The sequence below is a fragment of the Astyanax mexicanus genome, chromosome 14 (genome assembly GCF_023375975.1).
Source record: "Astyanax mexicanus isolate ESR-SI-001 chromosome 14, AstMex3_surface, whole genome shotgun sequence".
In the NCBI taxonomy this organism is placed as follows: domain Eukaryota; kingdom Metazoa; phylum Chordata; class Actinopteri; order Characiformes; family Acestrorhamphidae; genus Astyanax; species Astyanax mexicanus.
Genome location: NC_064421.1, coordinates 40,611,200 through 40,635,751, shown reverse-complemented (window position 1 = coordinate 40,635,751; position 24,552 = coordinate 40,611,200). Strand labels below are relative to the sequence as shown.

Below are 24,552 nucleotides of genomic sequence, written 5' to 3'. Positions count from 1 at the left end.
GATAATTAGATTGCAGCTTAAAAGGTTACCTGTTGTGAGTTCCACTATATAAATAATCTGAGAAACAGTATAATGAGACTGAGTAATGGAACTGTTGATGTCTGAGGGAAATATCTGATTTGTTAGAATTAAGGAAAACCAACATATTTAAAATGAACCTTCACCATCTCCCCAACCCCTCCTGAAAATGTCAGTATACCAATTTCACTGTTCACTGGATTCAAGTAGTGTCTGTATATAGAGGTTACATTAAAGTCACTCCAGCAAACTCTTCTTCTCTTAGAGCGTTTTCACACCAGCACTATTTGGTCCGGTTAAAATGAACTCTGGTCTGTTTGTAACTTTAGTGCGGTTCGATTGAGCAGGTGTGAAAACAGTAATCGCACTCGGGTGCGGATCAAAAGAACCGGACCGAGACCAGCTAGAGGAGGTGCTCTCGGTCCGGTACCAAACGAACTCTGGAGCGGTTCTCTTGTGGTGAGAACGTGATCCGGTCTCGATCGGATCCAGCTATTAAATATAAGCCATTTATTTGAGCTAAACTGCTGATAAAGCAAGCACAGTTTAAACTGATATATTAGCCAGATAACACTAATAACCACAGCTGTGAACAAACACTGTGTCCATGCACGCGCCGTCTGCGCTGCATTCACTGCTCACAGCCGCGTGACTCTGTTTATTATGTATAAATCTGCGCTGCACGTAGAAACACTGTGTTTGAAAGTGCAGCGTTTCAGCGTTTAGTGTTAAAGCACAGATATTTGCGCTGGAACACAAAATCTTCTCGCTGTGTTTACTTTTTTCGTATATTTATATTTAACGTACTCCCGTGTCGGACAACTCTGACCAATCAGAGGACACAGGCTGCTTGCGTGGTTTATTGATGCGCATTTTGGTGCGTTTACATTTATGCCTGTGTGAAACCAGACCGAACAGAGCGAGAAAACGCTCCAAGTAAACGAACTCATCAACTGATTCGGACCAGAGAAACCAACTACAGGTGTGAAAATGCGCTTAGAGACTCAACCGGTAATACTGGCATACATATGAACACAATTCAAGTAAAATTAATAAATAAATTAATTAATTAATTAATGAAAATGGGTCACAAAAGCACCCAAATTATGTAAATGTAGATAAAAAAAGCAGGTAAATGTGACTCAAATCTGATTGTCCAGTCATGAAATCTTCTCTCTAGTAAATATTCCACAAATATTCCATATTCCAGCCAACTGTCAGTGATATTATAACACAGCGGAATAGGGATGCACCATATCGTACTGTATGCAATAATATCACCAACATTTTTTACTATTGTGAACGATATTATATCCTGAAATATCGTGCCATATCATCCATCCCTAATTATCACATCAGGGTACTACTTTTTTGCAGTTTTTAGCTAAAGAAATGCCAGTGAAATTCACACTGTTCTCATTTCCCATGATATATACTAGAGACAGATTATATATGTCTAGCATCATTTATTTTACTTTAATCCTGGATATATGGAGATATCTGGAGTGCATTATTATTAGTATCATGACATTCTGGATCATTGACTTCTGTTACAAATATAATGAAATTCTTGTATTTTTGAATATCTCGTTTAGGGGTGTTTTGTCATATCGGCAAGATTAGCCTTATCGTGAAAATACTATGAGATATCGTGATATTATTTAAGGGCCATATCGCCCACCCCTACAGTGGAATCGACTAGAAACGTCAGACATTCGCTCTGTCAGTGTAAATTAACAAAGCAGGTCGAGGGGGTGCTGAAGAGCATATAATGCATGTCCATGAGTCCATCTAATTCCTATAGACCTTCAAACTTCATGTAGCTTCAGTTTAGCTCAAGAACAGTAGAGTGTAGAGAGCTTCATGGAATGGGTATTCCATGGTAGAGCAACTCCATCCGAGCCTTCAGTCACCAAACGTTTGGCAATATTGTATATATTCTGTTCAGTTTACTAAAATTCAGAGGCAATTTTGTCTCTTAAAACCAGTGCCAAATGTGGCAAAACCATTTAGCCACTCAAGCAGGCACTAATTGTTGGCTGTTTAAATGCATTAGCTAATTAACATATTGGTTCTGATGCTGTTCTTTACCAGCACATGTAAAATACTGATAATAGAGATAAGTCGCCAACATCCATTAATATCAGGAAGTTGACAAAAATACAGCATGTTGAAGTTGAAGTTTGAGCTTAAAGAAAAGCACATATCTTTAAGGACCCGGATACAAGTGAAAATAGAAAATTTGTGTGATAGACAATAATAGGGGTCACAGAGATGCCAAAATGTCATGGGTGGGACAAGGACTTTTATATTTTGCCATATACCACGAACCAAATGAACACTGGACACAGGACTGTCTATTAATAAATCATTGCTAATTACGAGGGTGTAAAATGTAAAGCATTTTAGCTAGTGGTAGGTAACGCATTGTCTGATCACACTGACAACTTGTTTTTTGGCTTGTTATGGCTTAGCTAACAATTTTTGTGTTCTGAAGGTTACAGGTTACAATTAACAACAATTTTCAACAGTTTACATTTTTTAGAACTTTTAATCTGTCAAGTTTTCTGAATTTTCGTCAAATGTTTTTCTTTAATGTTTTTAAATCAGAGACGTGTCGCCGTTCCCATTCATTCAATGAAAATGAAGCCAAATCTTCCGCCATGTTGGCGATCCTGAAACCCGAGTCTGCGCAGTAGAGACCAGAGGAGGCAGAAAAACTGTGGAGAGACAGCCTACTCATTTAAATAACCCCGCCCCTGAGGGCTGCCTCGAGGTCACAGGCTGCAGAGCGGAGCTGACGGTCTGTTATTGGTCCCGTCCATAACCATCCCTTTTACAATAACCACACATTGTTGAATAGAGCTGAATAACCTTTTAAAAAACTAATTATGTGTGGATACAAAAAATGACAATATAAGCAGAGGTTACACTAGCTGCTGCATTTAAATAAAGGAGGTAGAATTACAGTATATTGGAAAAAAACGTGATTGAAAGTTGTCTTTCTGTTTTGCCATTAAAACCTATGGGGATGGGCTTTCTGCAACCGAACAGCAGGGGGCGCCCGACCTGTGGTGGCTTCACTTTTGAGAGACGATGCTCTGTCCAGCTATACACAGTCTATGTTTTAAATGGTCTGGTAAAGTTGCTCCACTGTCACTTAATGTTTAATTTTTTTCAGTTTTGAGAATATTACTTTTAATGTTTGGTCCCACTTTATAATAAGTGTCCCTAAGTACTATGTAGTTACACGTAACAATCCATGTAACAACAGTGTAACTACTAATAAAATACACATTGTTACAGGTTAACTACAGAGCTACAGATTATGTAATTACACATGTGTAATTACACATGTGTATTAAGGTTAATTTTGACTTGTGTAAGTACACATGTGTACTAGGGGGAGTGTAATTACACATGTAATAGAGCAAGTGTACTTACACATGTGTAACAACGTGCGTGAACTCAATCAGCCCTAATTACATACTAGACAATAGCTGTTGGATAAGTTTTAAACTCAACTTATCACACACACTGTTACATATACTGTATGTAAGTACACACACATTGTTACAGTTGTGTAAGTACACTTACTCTATTACTTGTAACTACAGTGTAACTACTGATGAAGTACACATTGTTACAGATTAATTACAGAGGAACAGGTTATGTAATTACACATGTGTATTAAGGTTAATTTCGACTTGTGTAATTACAGTGAGTGAGTGTACCAGGGTGAGTGTACTTACACAAGTCGAAATTAACCTTAATACACATGTGTAATTACATAACCTGTACCTCTGTAATTAATCTGTAACAATGTGTACTTCATCAGTAGTTACACTGTAGTTACAGGGATTGTTACTGTGTAACTACATAGTACTTAGGGACACTTATTATAAAGTGGGACCTAATGTTTAACTGGGAACATTATGTGTAAAATGTTCTAGTAACACTGTCACAAAACCATTGGCGCGAATCATCCTGAAACCTTTTCAAAACGTTCTCTGTTAGATGGGTCTGCAGATCTTCTCTTTTCATCACATAACCACCCCCCACATTTTACGTAAACATAAGTGGTATAAGTGGTGTTTAAGTGGTGAGCACCAGATATAAGTGGTGAGCACCAGATACTATATTCACTGGTCTGTACATGACTTTACAGACTGCTATATTGTGCTGCGCACATGCTCTGCAATGCTACATCCTTTCATCATGGCCATAATGGCACAGGAAGTGATTAAGTCTAGTCATACATTAGATTTTTATGTTTTATGGAAAGTCTCTATTCAAAATGCAGTTTAGTCTAAGACTAGGCATAATCCACATGTCCCAAGTCTCCCGGAAGCTGTGGGAGTTTACAGCATATCAATAACACAGTGAAATAAAGTTGTTAGCTAGCTAGCTAGGGTAGATAATGTTAACTAATGTATTTCAGTGTGGAATGTTTTAGCTAGTTAGCTACAGGTGGCTATAAGCCCAGAGCTAACGATAGCCAGCTAACTAGTTACCTAGCTAACTGTTATTAAAAGTGCACGTTGCAGTCTGTGGAGTCATGTAAAGACCAGTAGATATACTGTTGCTGCTCACCACTAAGTATCTGGTGCTCACCACTTCTTTTACATAATAAAAAATATTCACTATATCCCTTCAGGGCCTGATCTCCTCATTATTAATGTCTCAGTGTAAACCCTTCATGATCAATTTACATACTGCTATCCCATGACGTCCCATGACTTCTGGCATGTCAGTGTAGATTGGAAAAAAAAAAAAAAACATCTGAAAACGCTTGTACAGTTCAGAAACAATATTGCCAATTTTACCAAAGAGAGATAATGATCAATTTGTTTTGGTCAATTAGTTCTAAGAAAAAGGAATATGAAGAACATATTATGAAGGCATATTATCCAAAGCTCATCATCTCACCTGTGAAACATGGTGGAGGTAGTTAGGTTTATAATTTCTGCTCCAAAAATCTATATAGCGAATAGCTCCAATTTAGCAAGCAGCCAAAGTAAAACAATGCCAATATTTTTGTCAACATCTCAACATTTGATGCTTAGAATGGATTTCCCATGCCATACTGTATATTTTGGGTTGCACACCACTGGCCTACTGTTGGTGTACCTTTCACACTCTACATTATTAACATGGCTTTTTTTTAAAGAAGACAGTCCTGCGTCCAGCTTACTTTAGCAGCTTTAGCCTCAGTACTGTTGGCAGCAATGGCAGTGGATAGAGTTGGTCCCTTTCTTATGATGTGCCCACTTTCACACCACATATCCAGAAACATCCCCCAAATCTAGCAGCTTTTACAATAATAATAATAAAAAAAAAACATTAAAACTCATTTTTGAAGACACTGTAGCCTTACTTCAAAGGATGTGATCATCTCTGTACAGAAAAAAAAAAACTTCTAAAACACTTTTGAATGTAGAAAAGTAGAAAATGTCTGAAACCTGTGTTCCCTCACTCTGCTGCTTCTCTTCAGCTGCTTCGTCTTTGTAGTGGTTTTGTGTTGCTACATTTTTTTTTTAAATCTCCATCACTCTTTCATTCCAGTTTTTAAACAGCGGAATCTGTGCCGGCTTTCTTTTCCTGTGTCGGCTTCTCCGCTTTCTCCGTTTTTTTCTCAGGAATGGAAGGTTTCTTCTCCACTTTGCCGTTCTCCTCCCGGTGGCCTGAACTGTTGAGTGATCGTCGCTTGAGGAAGCGGTTGATGATGTCTCTGCACGTTTGCCGATACTGGTGCCGGAGGAGGGAGTAGACGAACGGGTCGCAGGCAGCTTTGCTGTAGGCCAAGCTCTTGCACAGCACTCCCCAGTACGGACTGATCGGAACCGCCACAAACAGCTCCACCACCCTGAAGCCACAGAGACGAAACCAAACAGATATTCAGAGTACATTCATTCACAGGAGACATTCTTCAACCTCAACCTAATCAACATAATTAGGAACTTCTCACTCCCTGAGGAGCCAGAAAGGATCAGGAACAGCTTCTTCCCACATGCTGTCAGCACTCTCAACCAGGCATCACTGCACTGCACACACAACATTATTTAAGCAACAGAACACGAGAGGGAGTGTGTTATCACGAATAACATCACGGCTGTGATTCGGTTGTAGATCATCACAGCCGTGATGTTATTCGTGATAACACACGACCTCGAGTGTTCTATTGCTTTTATACAACAGTTTTTTTTTTTACAAAATGAATAAAGAAAATAAATCTGAACTTTAAGAAATTCAGTTTGAATATGCTTTAAATATGGACTGTGCCTTCCGCCAAAAAGTAGTTCCACAACAACTGTAACAGAACTGAAACTTAACTACAAAACGGTGTATGGTTTATACAGACTAACACCACGAAAGTTAGCTTGAAAGCAAAATTTGGAATAAGCGAAAATGGTAAACATTAGGAGCGTGAAATAACGCTAATACTCTCCTCTCCTGCTCCGTGGAGTCGTCTTCAGGTGAAAGCTGTGCATTTTTTGAGCATTTCTGCTTGTTTTGCTGGGTGGTGTTGGTTTTAGCTAGCTGGCTGGACTGTGGTTAGGTTAGCGTAGCTTGCTTTAGCTCAGCATTAACTTAGCTTAGCCTAGCCTGGCTGGTTAGCGTTCTGGCTGTCAGACGGCAGTAAGACGACTCAGCACAGTCATCTAAGAATTTAAAAATATAAAACATATTCTGGTCTGTTTAACATTTTTTTGTTTACTTAATACTATTTTCATAGTTTGGGTGGCTTTATTAATAATCTACAATGCAAAACATTTTTAACCCTTGTGTGGTGTTCATATTTTTGTTACTCGTTTACTTTGTTACTTGTATTTAATTCAGCAAAATTAAGTAATTTTACGTTAAAATGCTTTACACATGCTTGCTTCACCTAAATTGCAAGCAATATAAACAGCTTACATGGTGAATATTTGCTCTTTACCTTTCTTATGTTACATTTCTTTCAAAAAGTGCTTCTATTTTTTTATTAGTTTTTTAATAAAATGTAAAAGAAAATGAATTAAACTCAAGATATGAGTAGAACATTTGTTTAGTTTAAATTTACAAATGAAGCAATGTTTATTAGCCCTTGGCCAAACATACTGTATGTAATATAAATGGTAATTTTTTGATGAAAAATGAAAACGGGTCCCACAGACCCGAACACCACACAAGGGTTTAAAAATTGAAAAAAAAAAAAACCACTGCATTTAAGGTGTGCCCAAATTTTTCCTGGTATTGTATATATTTTATCAATTATTTCCCAAAAAACAACCTCAATCTCAAAATTAAAGGTTTTTTTTAATAATGACTACAACTAATTTCCTTGAAATGTTATTGTGATTAATTATAATAATTGATTTATAATTATTATAATTACCTCAGGATCATCAGTAATAAATAGAAGAATGATCAAGCTATATTTACTTACTGTTCAAATGTTACTGTTCCACCTTAAATCATGCAGCAGCCTCAGGTGACACATTTGTTTGGCTAGCTATCAAGACATACTACTAGACTACTAGTGATTTTATGCCTGTTATTAAGAAAATAGCCATAATTAATTTGAACTAAGATAATGCAATAATAATGTTTATATTAAAATTAGAGAGAGTCTGTGGTACTATGCTACAGATAAGGTGGGAAAGGCTTCAGTATTCCTTTAAGCCGTTCACACTGCCAGCAAAGGCAGAAAAGTTAAGAGATATTCAGTCTGAAATGGATCTAAATGATTCAGAGATGCAGAGCTGCACACCCACAGTCAGAGGGGCAGCTGGGAGTTCAAGCTTTGAACTGCTCTTCAGGCAGAGCCGTTAGATAATGTGACTTATTCCTTCAGACAACGCTTTCAGGAGGCCTTCTGCCTGTTTAACCCAAAAGTCAAGAGCATATACTGCAGTCCTCACTGGCTCACAGTGTCCAGACCAGAGAAAATACCATTCCACTCAGTGAATCTCATTGGAAGCTATAGGAAGAGTTTAGAGGCTGTAATTTCTGCAAAAGGAGGATCTACTAAATATTGATGTAATTTTTTTAATGTGCCCAAATTTATGCACCTTCCTAATTTTGTTTTAAAGCAGCACTAGGTAGGATTTCCTTGATTTTTGATCTTTTTAAAGAAGTAAAATTATAGCTTGAAACTCACTGCAGCGCTGCCGCTACCGCGAGGTGTAATAGGAGGAATAGCGGTGCTCTCGTGTCTGTGCCGGAGCTCCTCTGAGCTCAAACCAGACTCTGTACGTTTTCCGAGGCGGCCGTGACCAACGCTCGTGAGAACTGCGACCTGCTTTCCGACCTTTAGTTCTAACGGTTCTACAAGGACTACTGGGTCATTCTTTACAAACTAACATACAGACACTCTGGCAGAAGCTGGAAAGAGACCGTATATGTCTATTAAAGCCAGAAAATGAGAGAGAGAAACTAATCGGCCTGAAATATTTATTACATTCTACAACTGTAGGGGGAGCCCACGAGCACAAAATCTCAATCCTACCTAGTGGAGCTTTAAATAATTATTGCAGACTTTCAGTAAATCCTATAAACGTTATTTCACTTCTCAAATATCACTGTGTTCATCTGCTATATTATATATTTACCTGAAATTGCTGATCCAAACAACCAATGATTTATAAAGGAAAATCATAAAAGTTATCAGAACCCTACATTGGCGATAGAACTGAATTGAATACAGGCTGTTGGACTCATCCTGCTGCGTAACACATCAGGGGTGGGTTTCCCGAAAACGATCAAGCTTAGCGAAAGACAAAAGTACGAGCCAGTTCTGCGAGAGTTTCCCAAAGAGTTTCGCAAAGTGAAAATTAACAAACAAGTTTAAAGAACGGATTTGTTGACTCCTCCCCCGAAACAGCGCGCTTAATCGAACCACAAACTTCTATTCAACACTGGCAAATATGCAGCATTTATTCACTATTATGCCCAAAACATTTAGACTTGTGTTGTAATCAATATCAATCTACATATTCTGAAATTTCAATTACAAAAAAGGATGTAATTTGGCATTGATAAAATACTCCTAAAGATACATATGACTAAATATAATAAACAAAAATCTAATTTATTTTAAAACATTAAACATTAACATGCTCTCTCTCTCTCTCTTAGCATTACAAAGCTTTTGGGAAACACACCCCAGCACGACAAGGGAAGTCGGATTTCAGCAAAACCCTGCTTCTTTTTTGTCTGGTTTGATTTTTTCTCACTGCAGATGAACTGGACCATGCTTCAGTCGATCCAGACCGTGTTTCACAGCCTCTTTTTAGACTTGCTATTTTGATTCGTACCAAATTGAAAAGTCTGAAAGTCAGGGCCAAACAAGAGGGTGTAAAAAATAAAATTATTAAAGTAAAATCTACAGTCTAATAGAGATGTGTGAATGTAAAGAAACGTTTAAAGGTCTTAAGAATCATCACTTGATTTAAGATGCAAATATCTCTAAAACCTATGGAACCAAAAGTGGTTTTTCGATAGAATCTTACACTTTAAAAAACAGAGGTAAAAAATTAAGGTACATTCTTCATAATTGTACCCTCAATAGTGCAATTTTGGTCTTTAGAGGGTCAGATTTGTTCCCTTTGAAGTACAAAGTCATTCCTAACAGCAATAAGTACAGATTTGTACCATTTAACCAACCAAAAGGTACAATCAATATTCTGTATCACTGTACTAATAAACAATATATATTTTAATTGCACATTTTTCATTTGAAAGCCAGACGATTTTAGACCATCAAGTTTTTGACTCATATTCAGTTGATGATAACGTTTATAATCTTTATAATCTTTACTGGCACAAAAATATGGGTACAAAAAAGGACTTTCACTGAAAGGTACTTTTTTGTACCTCAATATAAGGTACAGCCCCAGCGACAAGCTTTGTACTCTATTAGGTACAAATCTGTACTTACTATTTTCTTAGTGTGTAAAAGCATCATTTGAAACATCTGGAATAGTGTTTAAAGCAGCTAGAAGTGTAAAATGATCCCAGCAGATCTACAGGGGCCACAGGTGTCGGGAGTGTCCGGCTGAGCGTGCTGACCTGGTGAGGACGTAAGGGGTGAAGCAGACGACGAAGGTCCCGATGAAGGTGCTGATTTTGCGGGTGGCTCTCTGCCTCCTCTTCCTCTGCTCCTCCAGACAGCGCTGGCGCACACTGCAGGACACAGAGCGGGAACATCACGATCTCATTACTAAACCCAGCTGGGAACTTTCACACACCTGCCCGACTGCTGTACAGACTTCTCTGAGCCAGATTTAAGAGAATCCTGCACTAAACAGCTGTGGGATGCACTGCTGAGATCCTGATCACTGCCTGAAACCCTTATTTCCAAACAACAGCTATTCACTGGAGCGCTCGGTAATTGCCCAAAGGCATACACACACCCTTTCACTTTAACAGAAGCAGAACTACTCCTAACAAATGCAGCAAAAGTGAATCAAATACCATATTTTTCGCACTATAAGGCACCTTATGTATGAATTTTACCAGTCAGGGTTGTAAGGAGCACTAAATCCACTCCGCTGAAGTACAGTGTTATGAAACAGGAGTTTACTTTTAGTTCTCCAGCACTGAGACTGGAGCAGCATTAGCATTAGCCGCTAACTGCACTAGCTCTTTGGCTTAACAGAGGTGAGTATTATAGGCCTGTAGACTGTGTGTTTACACTCAGGGTTCCTCAGTCTAGTGCTGTTGGATGGCATTTATATCCCGCTGCTTTAAAAAAAACAGAGTATGTTTTATATTTTAGCTTCTTAAAAGTTTAGATAACAGCTTTGCACATCTTACACATCCTGGCATGTACAGTAGGGTGACCAAACGTCCATATTTCATGTCCTGTCCCTGGCAACCCGGGTTTTTTGTCAGAAAGTGAGGAAATGTCCTGGTTTTTAAATTACCTTCATTGGACCAGAGAGCAGTAGACAGTGTGACTGTCAGCGTGGAGACCACCCCCCCCCCCCCCCCCCCTTCCGGTGCAGTCTCACAGTAAGAGCACACACACAACGCACCACCCCCGGCCCCCCCAGACCCTGGTTTACCCAAATGAAAATATGGTCACCCTAATGTACAGTACCAGTCAATATATTTGACACACAATGTCATTTGTCATTCAATGTTTTTTCCCCCCCCCCCACATTGTAAATTAATACTAAAGTAATCCAGACTATGAAGGAACACATAATGAATCATGTAGTGACTTAAAAGTGTTAAACCAACCAAAATACTCTATGAATCATTTAGGTGCTCTTATCTGTGGTGCTGTAAACTTGCAGTTTCTAAGGCTGGTAACTTTGATGAACTGATAACTCTTACTCTTCCTGTCCTGGGGCAGTCCTGATGAGAGCCAGTTTCATCAAAATGGTTTTGATGGTCTTTGAAAATGTTTTGGATTGACTGACGTTCATTACTTTCTCATTACGTTCATTTTTTTCTTTACATAGTTGAGTAGTTCTTGCCATAATATGGATTAGAACATTAATCAAATAGAGCTATTCCCTGTATACCCGTAACTCTACCTGATGCTCTCAAACACTTTAAAAGGGCAAGAAATGCAAGTAATTAAATCTTGACAAGTTTAGCACAGCTGTTAACTGAAAGCTCATAAAGCTGAGAAAATGCTGAGATGTGCAAAGCTGTCATCTAAGCAATAAGGCGTTAGAAATAAGAATCTAAAGTAACCTAATAATGGGTTTAATACAAACAAACAAAGTCTTATGTGATGCAGATGAAAAGCCACAATGCCACTTTGCTGATTTAAATGAAGGATTAACAGCCCTGTTCCATTTCTTACAGGGTTTGTAGATGTATCTTATTCCATCCTAGGCAACTTCACCCAATTACTGAATAATTACAACGGTCTAAATTATTTAATCTATAACAACAACAAACAACAAACAAATCCTTTGAGACTTCTGAGTCAGAGCGTAGCTGTATTATTCTACATCATATAATTACTGAATCAACACAATGACTAACACCACGAGCAGAACATCAAAGAAATACCAGACTGCAGAACATACTGAAAAGGGGGCTATTAAACTGAATAAGAAGAGTCAATTTGACTGCATATTACTGCTGCTGCAGCGCATCAAACTGCTAGCATTGATCAGCCGTGGACAAAATACCATGGTCATGTTAACATATATAGAGATATACAGCTCTTTAAAAAATAAGGGACCACTTAAAAATGATGAGTTTCTTTGATTTTACCAAATTAAAAACCTCTGGAATATAATCAAGAGGAAGATGGATGATCACAAGCCATCAAACCACCAAACTGAACTGCTTGAATTTTTGCACCAGGAGTAAAGCAGCATAAAGTTATCCAAAAGCAGTGTGCAAGACTGGTGGAGGAGAACATGCCAAGATGCAAGACAACTGTGATTAAAAACCAGGGTTATTCCACCAAATATAGATAAAATATGAACTTGTTTTCTTTGCATTATTTGAGGTCTGAAAGCTCTGCATCTTTCTTGTTATTTTCTGCAAAGAATTGCTCTAAATGACAATCTTTTTGTTTGGAATTTGGGAGAAATGTTTGTAGTTTTATAGAATAAAACAACAATGTTCATTTTACTCAAACATATATCTATAAATAGCAACATCAGATTGGTCTCCTTTTTTCACAAATATATATATATATATATATATATATATATATATATATATATATATATACTACCTGTCAAAAGTTTTAGAACACTTATATTGTTTAGTAGTCCAGTAGCAGTGCTGTATGGCCTAGACAAGCTGTTTCATTATTTTATCTCAGCCATGACTTTTTTTACTGCACTTCACCTGTCAGACCTCTGATTCTTCTCTTCACTGCTAAAACTGAGACTAGTCCAGTGTTAAGCTGAGCTAATGGCGTTTCCATGTGGGTTAGGCAGGGGGCCTTATAAATATAAACAATAATAAAAACAATATATTTCTAAAGCTACCCACAGAACACCTAGTAAAGAACCTCACAAATCATCTTAAACTGAATAAACGCACACAGCTTATCTATCCCTATAGAGAAGAGCTGCCAATAATAAGAATAAGACTCTCTGAAGCAAATAAACAAACATTAAACTATTGGCACAATGCCTAGTGGGCTCTATAAAGGGGTATAATGCCACCAGAAATGAGCTGTGGAACAGTGGTGCTGTGTTCTCTGAATGATTGAGCTCCATCCAATACTTTTGAATGGGATGGGTTGAGGAGTTAGGGATGAGGTGGTGGGTAACCATTCAACATCCTGACCTCACTAACGCTGCACTTGCTGTTATGGAAACTAGGGGAGTGTTTAAAAAAAATCAATTCTTCGATTTAAATCGATCTTTATTTGAATGATCCGATATCGATTCATGTAAACCCGAATCAAACTTTATAATAAGCCCATTTTCCATTTTCCCGGTTTATCTCGCGAAACCATTCTCGCAAGCACCACCATCTGGCTGGGTCGAGCTCACTCAAATAATGCGTTTATTCGAACGAATTGTTTGCGAACGACACAACGCCAGTGAGCTGGAGCAGAGGATTCGCACTGTGGGGAATTTCTGTAAAAATGTAAGTATTTCTTCTGTATTTCCACTTACTGCTGCCTGTGTTTATCAAACTAATACATTTAACACTGTTTAAAGTTGTTTTCCAGTGTTGTTTTCGCCTGTACTTTATTTAAAGCTCCACTAGGTAGGATTGAGATTTTGTGCTCGTGGGCTCCCCCTACAGTTGCAGAGTGTAATAAATGTTTCAGGCGGATTAGTTTCTCTTTCTCGTTTTCTGGCTTTCACAGACATATTCGGTCTCTTTCCAGCTTCTGCCAGAGTGTCTGTATGTTAGTTTGTAAAGAATGAACCAGTAGTCCTTGTAGAACTGTTAGAACTAAAGGTCGGAAAGCAGGTCGCAGTTCTCGCGAGCGTTGGTCGCGGCCGCCTCGGAAAACTTACAGAGTCTGGTTTGAGCTCAGAGGAGCTCCGGCACAGACACGAGAGCACCGCTATTCCTGCTATTACACCTCAATGCAGCCCTGCAGTGAGTTTCAAGCTGTAATTTTACTTCTTTAAAAAAAATCAAAAATCAAGAAAATCCTACCTAGTGCTGCTTTAAAGTAAGACCTGATCGGCTGAATCCACCATTAGCTTAGCGGGTTAGCAGTTTCACCATTTAAGTTAAACCCCCTTTAGCTGGGTTTACTAGCCTCTCTATTCTATTTTACCCACATGTAAACAACTGAGTAAAGTGGCCATTTTACACCTGTGTAAAGATGTGAAGCACGGTGTCTCAATTAACTAAGCTACATTAAATGATATTAAAAGAAGAATGTAACTGTTGTGTTAAGACTATCTAATATAAACACTAATATTTTAATAATGGAAGCATGATTGCTACTTCTATAATTACAACATTTTTATTGTAACTAAAATTTACCTAAATGAATCGATTTTTAATCGAATCGGGACCTTTTGAATCAGACTCGGTCTGGGAAATTAGTGACGATACCTACGCCTACTGGAAACCATTCAAATCCCCACAAAAATGTTTCAAAATTAAAAAAATAACTGTAAGAAATGGAGGTCAAGAACTTCAAGAACTCAAGAACTCAAGTTCAGTCACAAAGACCATTAAAAACACTATGATGAAACTGGCTCTCATCAGGAGCGTCCCATGAAAGGAGAACCAAGAGTAGGGAAGACTAAGTTCAACAGAGTTCAACAGAGTAACCGCAAGTTATCAGCTCCCCAGATAATTGTTTATCACTTTTAAATTGATTACTTATGTGTTACTTCATAGTCTGGGTGACTTCAGTATTCATTAAGATTGAATATTAAATATTAAATATTGAATAAGAAGGTGTGTTCAAACTTGTATCTGGTACTGTACATCTTGATTTCAGAGAAATTCCCCTTTAAAAGAAAGTAAAAATGACTTGATTACAGAGTAAGTAAGTCTTGTGAGGTAAATTTGTCAGCTTGACTAATAAGCTGGGTTTAGCTTCTCAAGCTCTGCTTAAATTTGACCCAACTCTCTAGCTGCCATGCTTTATTCCTTAATCACAAGCTTAAATTCCCTGTCCAGAATATTACACGCTGTATAAACTGACAAGCAAGCAATAAAAGCGAGAGCGCTGTGCTTCAGAGAAGGGAAAGTTTCCCCAGCCTGACACTTTAATATTAGTAACCTGCTGGCGGAGGACGGATGATATATTGCTTTGCTGCCTCTCTCACGCTGCAGTGTGTGTATGAGTGAGTGGGAGATGTGTCTGAGCCTAGCCAAATGTGTGGCTGAGCAGAAGCAGTCAGGTATACTCTGTCCCTTTGCAAAAGGAAGGTGTGGGAAGAACACATAGGAACATACAGAACCATCCCCTTTAATAACTGCATTATTTATACATTTGTGTATAAAATTTTTCAGCTAATATATGAAGCCTTAAATCGTCTTAATACAGTGGCGTGAATTTTTTTTTTCTTCTACAGATTTCTTTGGTTTTTGCATTTTTGTCATACTTACATTTTTCTGATTATCAAACAAACTTTAATATCGAACAAAAAAATAGTCTGAGTAAATATAAAAAGCACTCTTTAAATATTATGTTTTTTTATAAAAGGTAAATAATAAAATAAATTAACTGTGATTAATCACACTTTTTAGAAAGCTAAGTTCAATTTCACTACTAACCACAACCAGGCCTGATTACTGCCAGACCTGTAAAATCAAGAAATAAATCACTTAAATAGAACCTATCTGACAACATGAAGCAGCTTGAAGATACCAAAAAGCAAGACATAATGCATAAATTCAAAAACAGATGAGAAAACAGTCATTTCTAATGCTTTGGGACTTAGTGACCGCCATAGTGAGAGCTATTGTTCACAAATGGAGAAAACATGGAACACCGGTGAACCGAAATAATTATTTCTAATTATTTCAAATTATTTCAAAAGGGCATGGACAACTCATCCAGGAGGTCATAAAAAAAAACCCAGAACAGCATTTAAAGAACTGCAGGTCTCACTTGCCTCAGTTGAGGTCAGTGATAATGAATCAATAATAAGAAAGAGACTGGTTGAAAATGGTCTCCATGGTAAAGTTCCAAAGAAAAAAAAAACACTGCTGACCAAAAAGAACACAAAGGCTCATCTTACATGCTTTTTATACTGTTTTTTTCCTCATGTTATCTTTGTCTGATAAGAAAGTTTGTTTGCTAATCGGAAAAATATCAGTATGACAAAAAACAAAAAGAAAAGAATGAGTGGTTGGATTCCAGTGTTTCTGGGTGCCTCAGATAAAAGAAAAGAATGAGTGGTTGGATTCCAGTGTTTCTGGGTGCCTCAGATAGATAGATAGATAGATAGATAGATAGATAGATAGATAGATAGATAGATAGATAGATAGATAGATAGATAGATAGATAGATAGATAGATAGATAGATAGATAGATAGATAGATAGATAGATAGATAGATAGATAGATAGATAGATAGATAGATAGATAGATAGATAGATAGATAGATAGATAGATAGATCTGCCGGAGTCTTTAGCCACACTCTGATATTGTTGAAAATGTTCTGTTCTCTATAAATCCAAATAAATATATATATATATATATATATATATATATATATATATATATATATATATATATAATATATTTTTTTCTTGCAGTGTAAACTGTTACTAGTACAATATTGTTCTCAGCTTAATGGAAATCATGAGCATTTCATGTTCAGGTCTACTTGCTCTTTTATTCAAATGATGTAAATAATATTATTAATTTATAGAAAATAATGAGAACATTCTGATTAACCTAATTTTGTCCACACAGATTTGACAAAACAGTGCAGGGATTTAAATGTCAAAAATCTTTTTTTAGAGCTAAACTCGAGGCAGTGTGAAGACGAATGTGATTGCAGTACACATAGGCTGCTGGCAGGGTTCCCAGGTATATGGACGCCTGCCCGAGACTTTCAAACATTTTCCTGTTCTCAAAAAAGAACAGAAATCTTGCTGACTTAAAACTCACCCACACTGATCAGCTATAACATTATAACCTCCTGCACAATATAGTGAAGAGCCCTATTTACAGTGAATCCAAGATAAAAACAGTCTGTACTACTGAAGTACAATATGCACTACAGCAGCTCATCTAGGAACTTTTGATTTACAGTTCCTAGAAGAGCTGAAATCATTTTTATTTTTATTAGAAAAGATTATTTAGCTCTAGTGTTTGAGACATTAAACTCACAATCTGTACAACTCTTTGTTGCCTCCATCTTTAAAAGAAAATCTGGCATAACCAAAAACAGTGCATGAAAACAGAGAACTTCCAAATCCCCAAAACTGTTGCATCACAGTGTCGATTTATTATATTTATGTAACATTAATTTGCATAAACCTCACTCTGTAGCAAAAGCCCTAATTAATCTTGGTGAAGTGGTAAAAAAAAAAACTACATTGAGTTCAATAGAATACAACTCTAATAGACCACTAAAATGATACATCACAAGCCATCAAACCAAGCTGTATTTTTTGCACCAGGAGTAAAGGCATAATGTTATCCAAAAGCAGTGTGTAAGACTGGTGGAGGAGAACATGCCAAGATGCATGAAAACTGTGATTAAAAACCAGGGTTATTCCACCAAATATTGATTTCTGAACTCTTAAAACTTTATGAATATGAACTTGTTTTCTTTGGATTATTTGAGGATCTTAAAGCTCTGCATCTTTTTATTATTTCAGACATTTCTCATTTTCTGCAAATAAATGCTCTAAATGACCATATTTATATTTGGAATTTGGGACAAATGTTGTCTGTAGTTTATAGAATAAAAAAAAACAATATTCATTTTACTCAAACATATACATATAAATAGAAAAATCAGAGAAACTAATTCAGAACTTATTTTTTTTTCAGAGCTGTATGCTGATGCATACATACTTGCAACAGCTAGGGGCTAAAACTCAGCACATGACTTTAGGCTAATTTATATTTATGTGTTCTGGTGAAAACCAGACACACTCTCCAGCCTTCACGGTTTAAACTGTGGACTATAGATGAACCAAATTACATTTTTTTGTGTTAATCAATAATTATTTTTGTCAAATTAAAAAATTTGGCTAAAGGCTGAATAATGAATACCAAAAATCAAACACTACATAATTTATTCATCCATTTAAATTTTTTCCCCCTCAATTGCATGATTTAAATAGCCAAAGTTAAAAGAAAAAGCAATTATTATACAAATCTACTATTTAAAATATTGATTAAACACTTACCTGGGGTGGATGTCCACGAGCAGCACGAGCGTCTGCATGGTGATGACGTCGATGCGCTTGCAGTGGAAGCGCGCCACCTGCAGCACCTTGAGGTACGTGACGCACAGCACCACCAGCACGAGCAGGAAGGTGAGCGCGTGGAGTGCCACGGTGTAGGCGGCGAAGTGCGCGCGCGACGAAGGCGAGGGCCCGCCCGCGGCACGCACTGCGCGTCCGTTGCACAGCGTGCACGAAGCGTACTGCCGGTGGTAACCGAGCCACGAGAGGCACGCGGGCGCCACGGCGAAGCCCAGCGAGTGGAGCCACGCGTAGGCGAGCGCAATCACCGCGTCCCGCCGGCGCATGCGGGAGTGGTAGCTGAGCGGGAACACCACGGCCACCCAGCGGTCGATGCTGAGCGCCGCCATGCTGAGCATGGAGTTGGCCGTCAGGAACGTGTCCAGGAAGCCCACCAGCTGGCACAGGCCGTGGCCGCCCGGCGGGGGCGCGTGACCCAATAGCCCGGCCACGGTCAGCGGCATGCTGGAGGAGGCGAGCAACAGGTTGCAGCCCGTGAGGTTGAGCACGAACAGCCCGGGCACCTGCCGCCGGATCTCCGCGCTGTACACGAAGCACACGAGTACGAGCACGTTGGCCAGGAGCGACACCACGATGATGGCCACAAGTAGCGCCGAGAGCGCGACGTCCAGCGCGTGCATGGCGCTTTTCCTTTCTTGTTGTTGTTGTTTCTTTTTTTTTTTTGCGTTGGTCCTTTATTTGGCGTGGGCGCGCGTGGTCAGACCTCCGCGTGCTGGACCGCACCTCTGGGCAGCATGACAGGCCATGCTCGTTAACAGGCTGCACCGTCTCAGAGCGCACGTGCCAGCGCCGCGCGGGACGACTCCTCCTGCCGCCGCAGAGGCGCCGTCGTGTCCGCGCTCCTGCAGCGCCGCGCGCTCCATGACTGCCGTCCTGTGCTAGTCCCGGTCCTCCTCCGGCTCGTGACGGGAAAATCCATAGACAGGAGACCGCTGCACTGAGAGCACCGCGCGCATCGAGCCCCTCTCCCGGGCACGCGCGTGCTTCTTACGGTTCTCGAGCTCCTCCGGTTTCCCCTCTGTCTCGCGTAATTGCGCAATGCGCGAGCTCGTCCCGGCTCCACCTGTGCGCGCGGTGCTTATGCGCTTCTGGGGATCTCGCTCTGGAAGCCGCGCGCTTTTATATGCCAGAAATGTCTCTCTCTCACACACACACACACACACACACACACGCACCACCTCCGCACACTTGGAAATGCCCCCACGTGACCAGCCTCGCCGGAATCCTCAAGTCACAAATTTTAAGAGAGACAGAGAAATAGAGATAAAGTGTGTGTGTGTGTGTGTGTGTGTGTGTGTGTCTGTGTGCGCGTGGGAACGGGAGCTTCTTCTACAGTGTTACAGTAATAGCCAAAAAAGCTTTTGACACTAAACCTCTATAAAACATTAATAATAATAATATATAATAATAATAAATAACCAAGCTTCTTATCAACCTGGCTATACTCCCAAATCTAAAATCTGTGTTTAATTTTAGATTCTAAATCAATTTTTAAAGTACACGTATATTTCAGTTCATTGTTTTTATTTCTTCCCAACACTGTCCAGATTATGAAAGAACATATAAGGAGCCAAGCTGTAACTTAAAAATTGTTAGACAAACCAAATTACTTAGGCTGGTAACTGGTGAACTTATTCTTACATTTTTTTATGGTTTTTGCAACCACACTTGAGGATACTTTGAAAGTTCATGATTTTTTTTTTTGATTGACTGATCTTCATTCCTTAAATTATTTTTTTTCTTCACTTAGTTGAGAAGTTTTTGCCATAATATGGATTAAAACATTACTCAAATAGTTATTCACTTTATACCAACTCTAGCTCTTCACAACTTTACAACTGATGCTCTCAAACACATTAACTAGAAATTCAAGTAATTCAAATTCAAATAACTCAAATTAACTGAAAGCTATTTCAGGTGACTCTACTTCATAAAGCTGACTGAGAAAATGCTTATATGTGCAAAACTGATATCTAAGCAAGAGGTGCTACTTTGAAAGAAGAATCTATAATATAAAACACATTCTTGTTTGTTTAACACTTTATTTGTTTGTTAAATAATGCCATATGTTAAAAATTTTAATATATTTTTAAAATTATGTAAAAAAAACACTGAATATGAGGTGTGTCCTACTTTTCTTAGTCAATCTTAGTCTCATGTGACCTAGAGCAAGTTTGAAGAGATAATCTGGTCCTAAACCTAAAAAATATAAATGTCTGATTTTAGCAATTCTTCATATAGTTTATGAAAAATGTCGCTGAAAAAATACTCCAAGCATCACAACAGTAGTAAAATATGTAGTATTAAAATGTGAAATAAAGCCAGTGGCAGTAAGACAAACCAAATATATATATATATATATGTAAGATAATTTAATTTGATTCTGGGTCTCAGTGATTATAGTCCTGCTGTTCAACCAGTGTGGTCTTACTGGTTATGCTCGTTGGACACCAACATCTTAAAAAAATGAATTAAAATAAATATTGCAACCATCTTGCAACATCATAGCAGCCACCTAGAGTACTATAGAAACCAGTTAGCAACAGTATATTGACCATTATACGCAGAATGCTCTACACACTGACATCACACCCATTCACGATCACATGACGCTGCACATGGCACCTCCAGGAGCAGATGGAAGTTAGAAGTCAATCACCTGAGTATTGAGTTCACCCGTTCACCTGTTCAAAGCACAATTTTGTTCACCCCTTGCTGAGTATTGCAGGTTATTCCAAATCCACAAATCATTATTTCATTGTCCATGTTTGTTTTCTTGTTATTATCTTGTTTTGTTTTCTCTCGACTTTTCTCTCGTGTATGACCCTGGACTATTTAGCATGTTTAGTTTTTTTATTCTCTCTGGCTGTCGTTTACCAGTATAGCCCTTATTGGCCTGGCAGCTATAAGTTTAATATTAATTTTAATGAGCAGTTTAAATTCTATTCTGTTTTAATATCTGGGCTGTATTTGCCAATGCAATGGCCCAGTGAAAGCTACTGTAATTTGGCCTTTCTTTCTAGTAGTAGTAGCAGTAGTACGAGTATTACTACTACTACTACTGCTACTACTTCCTAGTAGTGCCTAGAGCAGGGGTGTCCAAACTACGGCCCGCGGGCCATTTGCGGCCCGTTTCCTTTTTTGGAGCGGCCCTCGAGGTATTTTAGAAATAGAATGAAAGTTGGCCCGCTGTTAAGCAGGTTTTTATAATGTGAGATTCAAAGTTTGAACGCTAGGTGTCAGAAACGAGCCAAAGAGTCTAAAAGCGGAGATGGTGCGCATTTCTAGCGCAGAAAAACAAGGTAAAAGAGTCTAAAAGCGGAGAGGGTGCGCATTTCTAGCACAGTAAAATGTAGCGAAAGAGTATAAAAGCGGAGAGGGTGCGCATTTCTAGCGCAGAAAAACGTAGCAAAAGAGTATAAAAGCGGAGAGGGTGCGCATTTCTAGTGCAGAAAAACGGGCCAAAGAGTCTAAAAGCGGAGAGGGTGCGCATTTCTACCGCAGAAATACGGGCCAAAGAGTCTAAAAGCGGAGAGGGTGCGCATTTCTACCGCAGAAAAACGGGTCAAAGAGTCTAAAAGCGGAGAGGGTGCGCATTTCTAGCGCAGAAAAACGGGCCAAAGAGTCTAAAAGCGGAGAGGGTGCGCATTTCTAGCGCAGAAAAACGGGCCAAAGAGTCTAAAAGCGGAGAGGGTGCGCATTTCTACCGCAGAAAAACGGGTCAAAGAGTCTAAAAGCGGAGAGGGTGCGCATTTCTACCGCAGAAATACGGGCCAAAGTGTCTAAAAGCGGAGAGAGTGCGCATTTCTAGCGCAGAAAAACAGGCCAAAGAGTCTGAAAGAGGAGAGAGTGCGCATTTCTAGCGCAGAAATACGGGCCAAAGAGTGTAAACGTTGCCGTACTTAAGGAGCTTAATATTAAGAGACACTGTCAAAGAAAAAGATAATAAAGTCAAGTAAAATGGTGTGTAAATTAAATAATCAGGAAAATAATTATATAATTAAATAATATTTTAAGTAGTATGTTTCATTATTTGTTTTATTATAGAGTCTGTGGCCCGTGACTTCAAATATATTTCTCCTTCTGGCCCCCAACAAAAAAAGTTTGGACACCCCTGGCCTAGAGGTTTCAAAACATTAAACGATGGACAAAATTCTTACATTTGACGTATAGGAATGGCGGCTCTCCAGTTTGTCACATGATAACCGCTCACTTCCACCTGTCTGCATTTGATTATCACTCTCAGTTTTCTGCATTTTATCTCAGTGTTAGACATGTGGAATGTTTTTACTGTAAGTGATTCATATAAACATAATTTATATAACGGACGTGAGATTGCATCTCTCCATCTCTTCTCAGATTTCACATGCCCACACATCTCTGCATTATTTATATAATATTAATAATGCTAATAATGACTTAGCCTGGTCTCTACAGTGGCTGATTTAAATGCTTTAAATACAATTTGCTAGTATTGACCCACGCCCTTGACTGGGCAGAGAAGAATAAAAGAGGGGGAGCGAACTCAGAGTTTTTAGGGTGGAGTTCGGGGCAGCTTCGCTGTAATGCGTGAAGCCGAAGCCCCCCTCTCATGAAGAGAAACATGAGAAAAGAATAAAATTAAAGAAGGAGGAAGATGGGGAGGAGGTGGGTGCGATGTTGTTCAATGAGCATGTAGAGAGGAAGTGACGATTTAAATAGGAAGTGGGAGGAGTTAGGGAGTGGATCAACTCCCAAAACTTAGTTATGGATACATAACTCTACTTAATTTAATTTTTGGTAAAAAAAAAATAAAATAAAAATTGTGTATGAAACACTTCTATAACTAATACACTTGATTGAAGTTCATTTGTGAGCATGTGCACAGGGGCTGTGCAGAAGACCCTCCACTTTAATTTCAGTTTTTTGGTAAATTTTGAAACTTACAGTAAATGCTACACATTGTAATTTCACAATGTCAATGTCATTTGTGATTACTTGGATTTCTGCATAAATTGGTTATTAAATGAGTTCTGATCCTCATCTGAGTCACAACAATAGACAAACACAGTCTGCTTAAACTATTTTTTTTTTATTGATTAATTTATTAATTGGAGCCAGGGATGTGATGAGATTGGATGTTGGTGTTGGTTAAAGCTGCTCTGCCCTATAAAAAACACATTGCTTGATGTGAATCTTGCCTCACATAAAAGAGGAAAAGCTCTCAGAAGACCTACGTTCAAGAATTGTTGACTTGCATGAAGCTGGAAAAGGTTTAAAAAAGTATCTCTAAAAGTCTTGATGTTCACGTTTCCACAGTAATACAGCTGGTCTACAAATGGAGAAAGTTCAGCACTGTTGCTACTCTCTCTAGGTGTGGTAAAGTCCTGTAAAGATGACTGCAAGAGCACAGCACAGAATAATCAATGAGGTGAGGAAGAATTGAGATGCTGTGTTAGTCAGCTCGTTTCTGTATTTGCAGCGCATTTCTGTATTTGCACCACCAGTGTTGTGATTTTAATGGAAGTATGTTGTGCTTTTGCAGCTCTTTTTTTAATTTGCAATGCATTGGGCTATCTTTGCCAGCATAGGATTCAAACCAGCAATCTCCCGATCATAGTGGCAGCGCTTTAGAGCTCTTGATGCATGTAACTATTATATATCTATTATTTTATGGGAAAGATTGATTTTATGAGATAGATTGTAAAAAATCTATGGTAAAGATAAATGATGCCTGTGGGGAAAGAGTACACACAAGTGAAAAAAGGAGGGTATGGGCCCTTTAATCCTGCAGTAATACATTCTCAGCGGCGGATACTGAACAGACAGCTGTCTCTGACATGTCTGTTCTCTCTGCAGATGTGTGTGCGTTCTCTCTCTCTCTCTCTCTCTCTCTCTCTCTCTCTCTCTCTCTCTCTCTCTCACACACACACACACACAAACACACTCACACACAAACACAGACCGCAAACACACACACCAAACACACATTAATGAGGCCCTGAATGTGTCATGTGCCTTTTTAAGATTCAGGTTGAAAAAAAAAAAAACAAGAGATCAAGCTCTGAAGAAAACTCACACACACACAAGTATACACACACACACACACACACACACACACTTTAACATATATAGAAACATCTACAGCAGCACGTCCATCCATTCTGACATGCTTATTCATACGGAATGATCAGTACAGCACAAAGT

The 24,552-nt window shown here is 38.7% G+C and overlaps 1 protein-coding gene across 1 annotated transcript; it reads right to left on the bottom strand.

Annotated features, from left to right (window-relative positions):
• Positions 1–4,420: 4,420 nt before the first annotated feature.
• Positions 4,421–19,023, bottom strand: gpr26 (G protein-coupled receptor 26). The gene is made up of 3 exons (XM_007230628.3): positions 18,289–19,023; positions 10,072–10,185; positions 4,421–5,884 (listed from the first exon to the last, which is right to left on the bottom strand). Exons 1-3 carry the CDS (start codon positions 18,984–18,986, stop codon positions 5,587–5,589), a joined length of 1,110 nt encoding a protein of 369 aa, XP_007230690.3. The 5' UTR covers positions 18,987–19,023; the 3' UTR covers positions 4,421–5,586.
• Between the last annotated feature and the right edge of the window lie 5,529 nt (positions 19,024–24,552).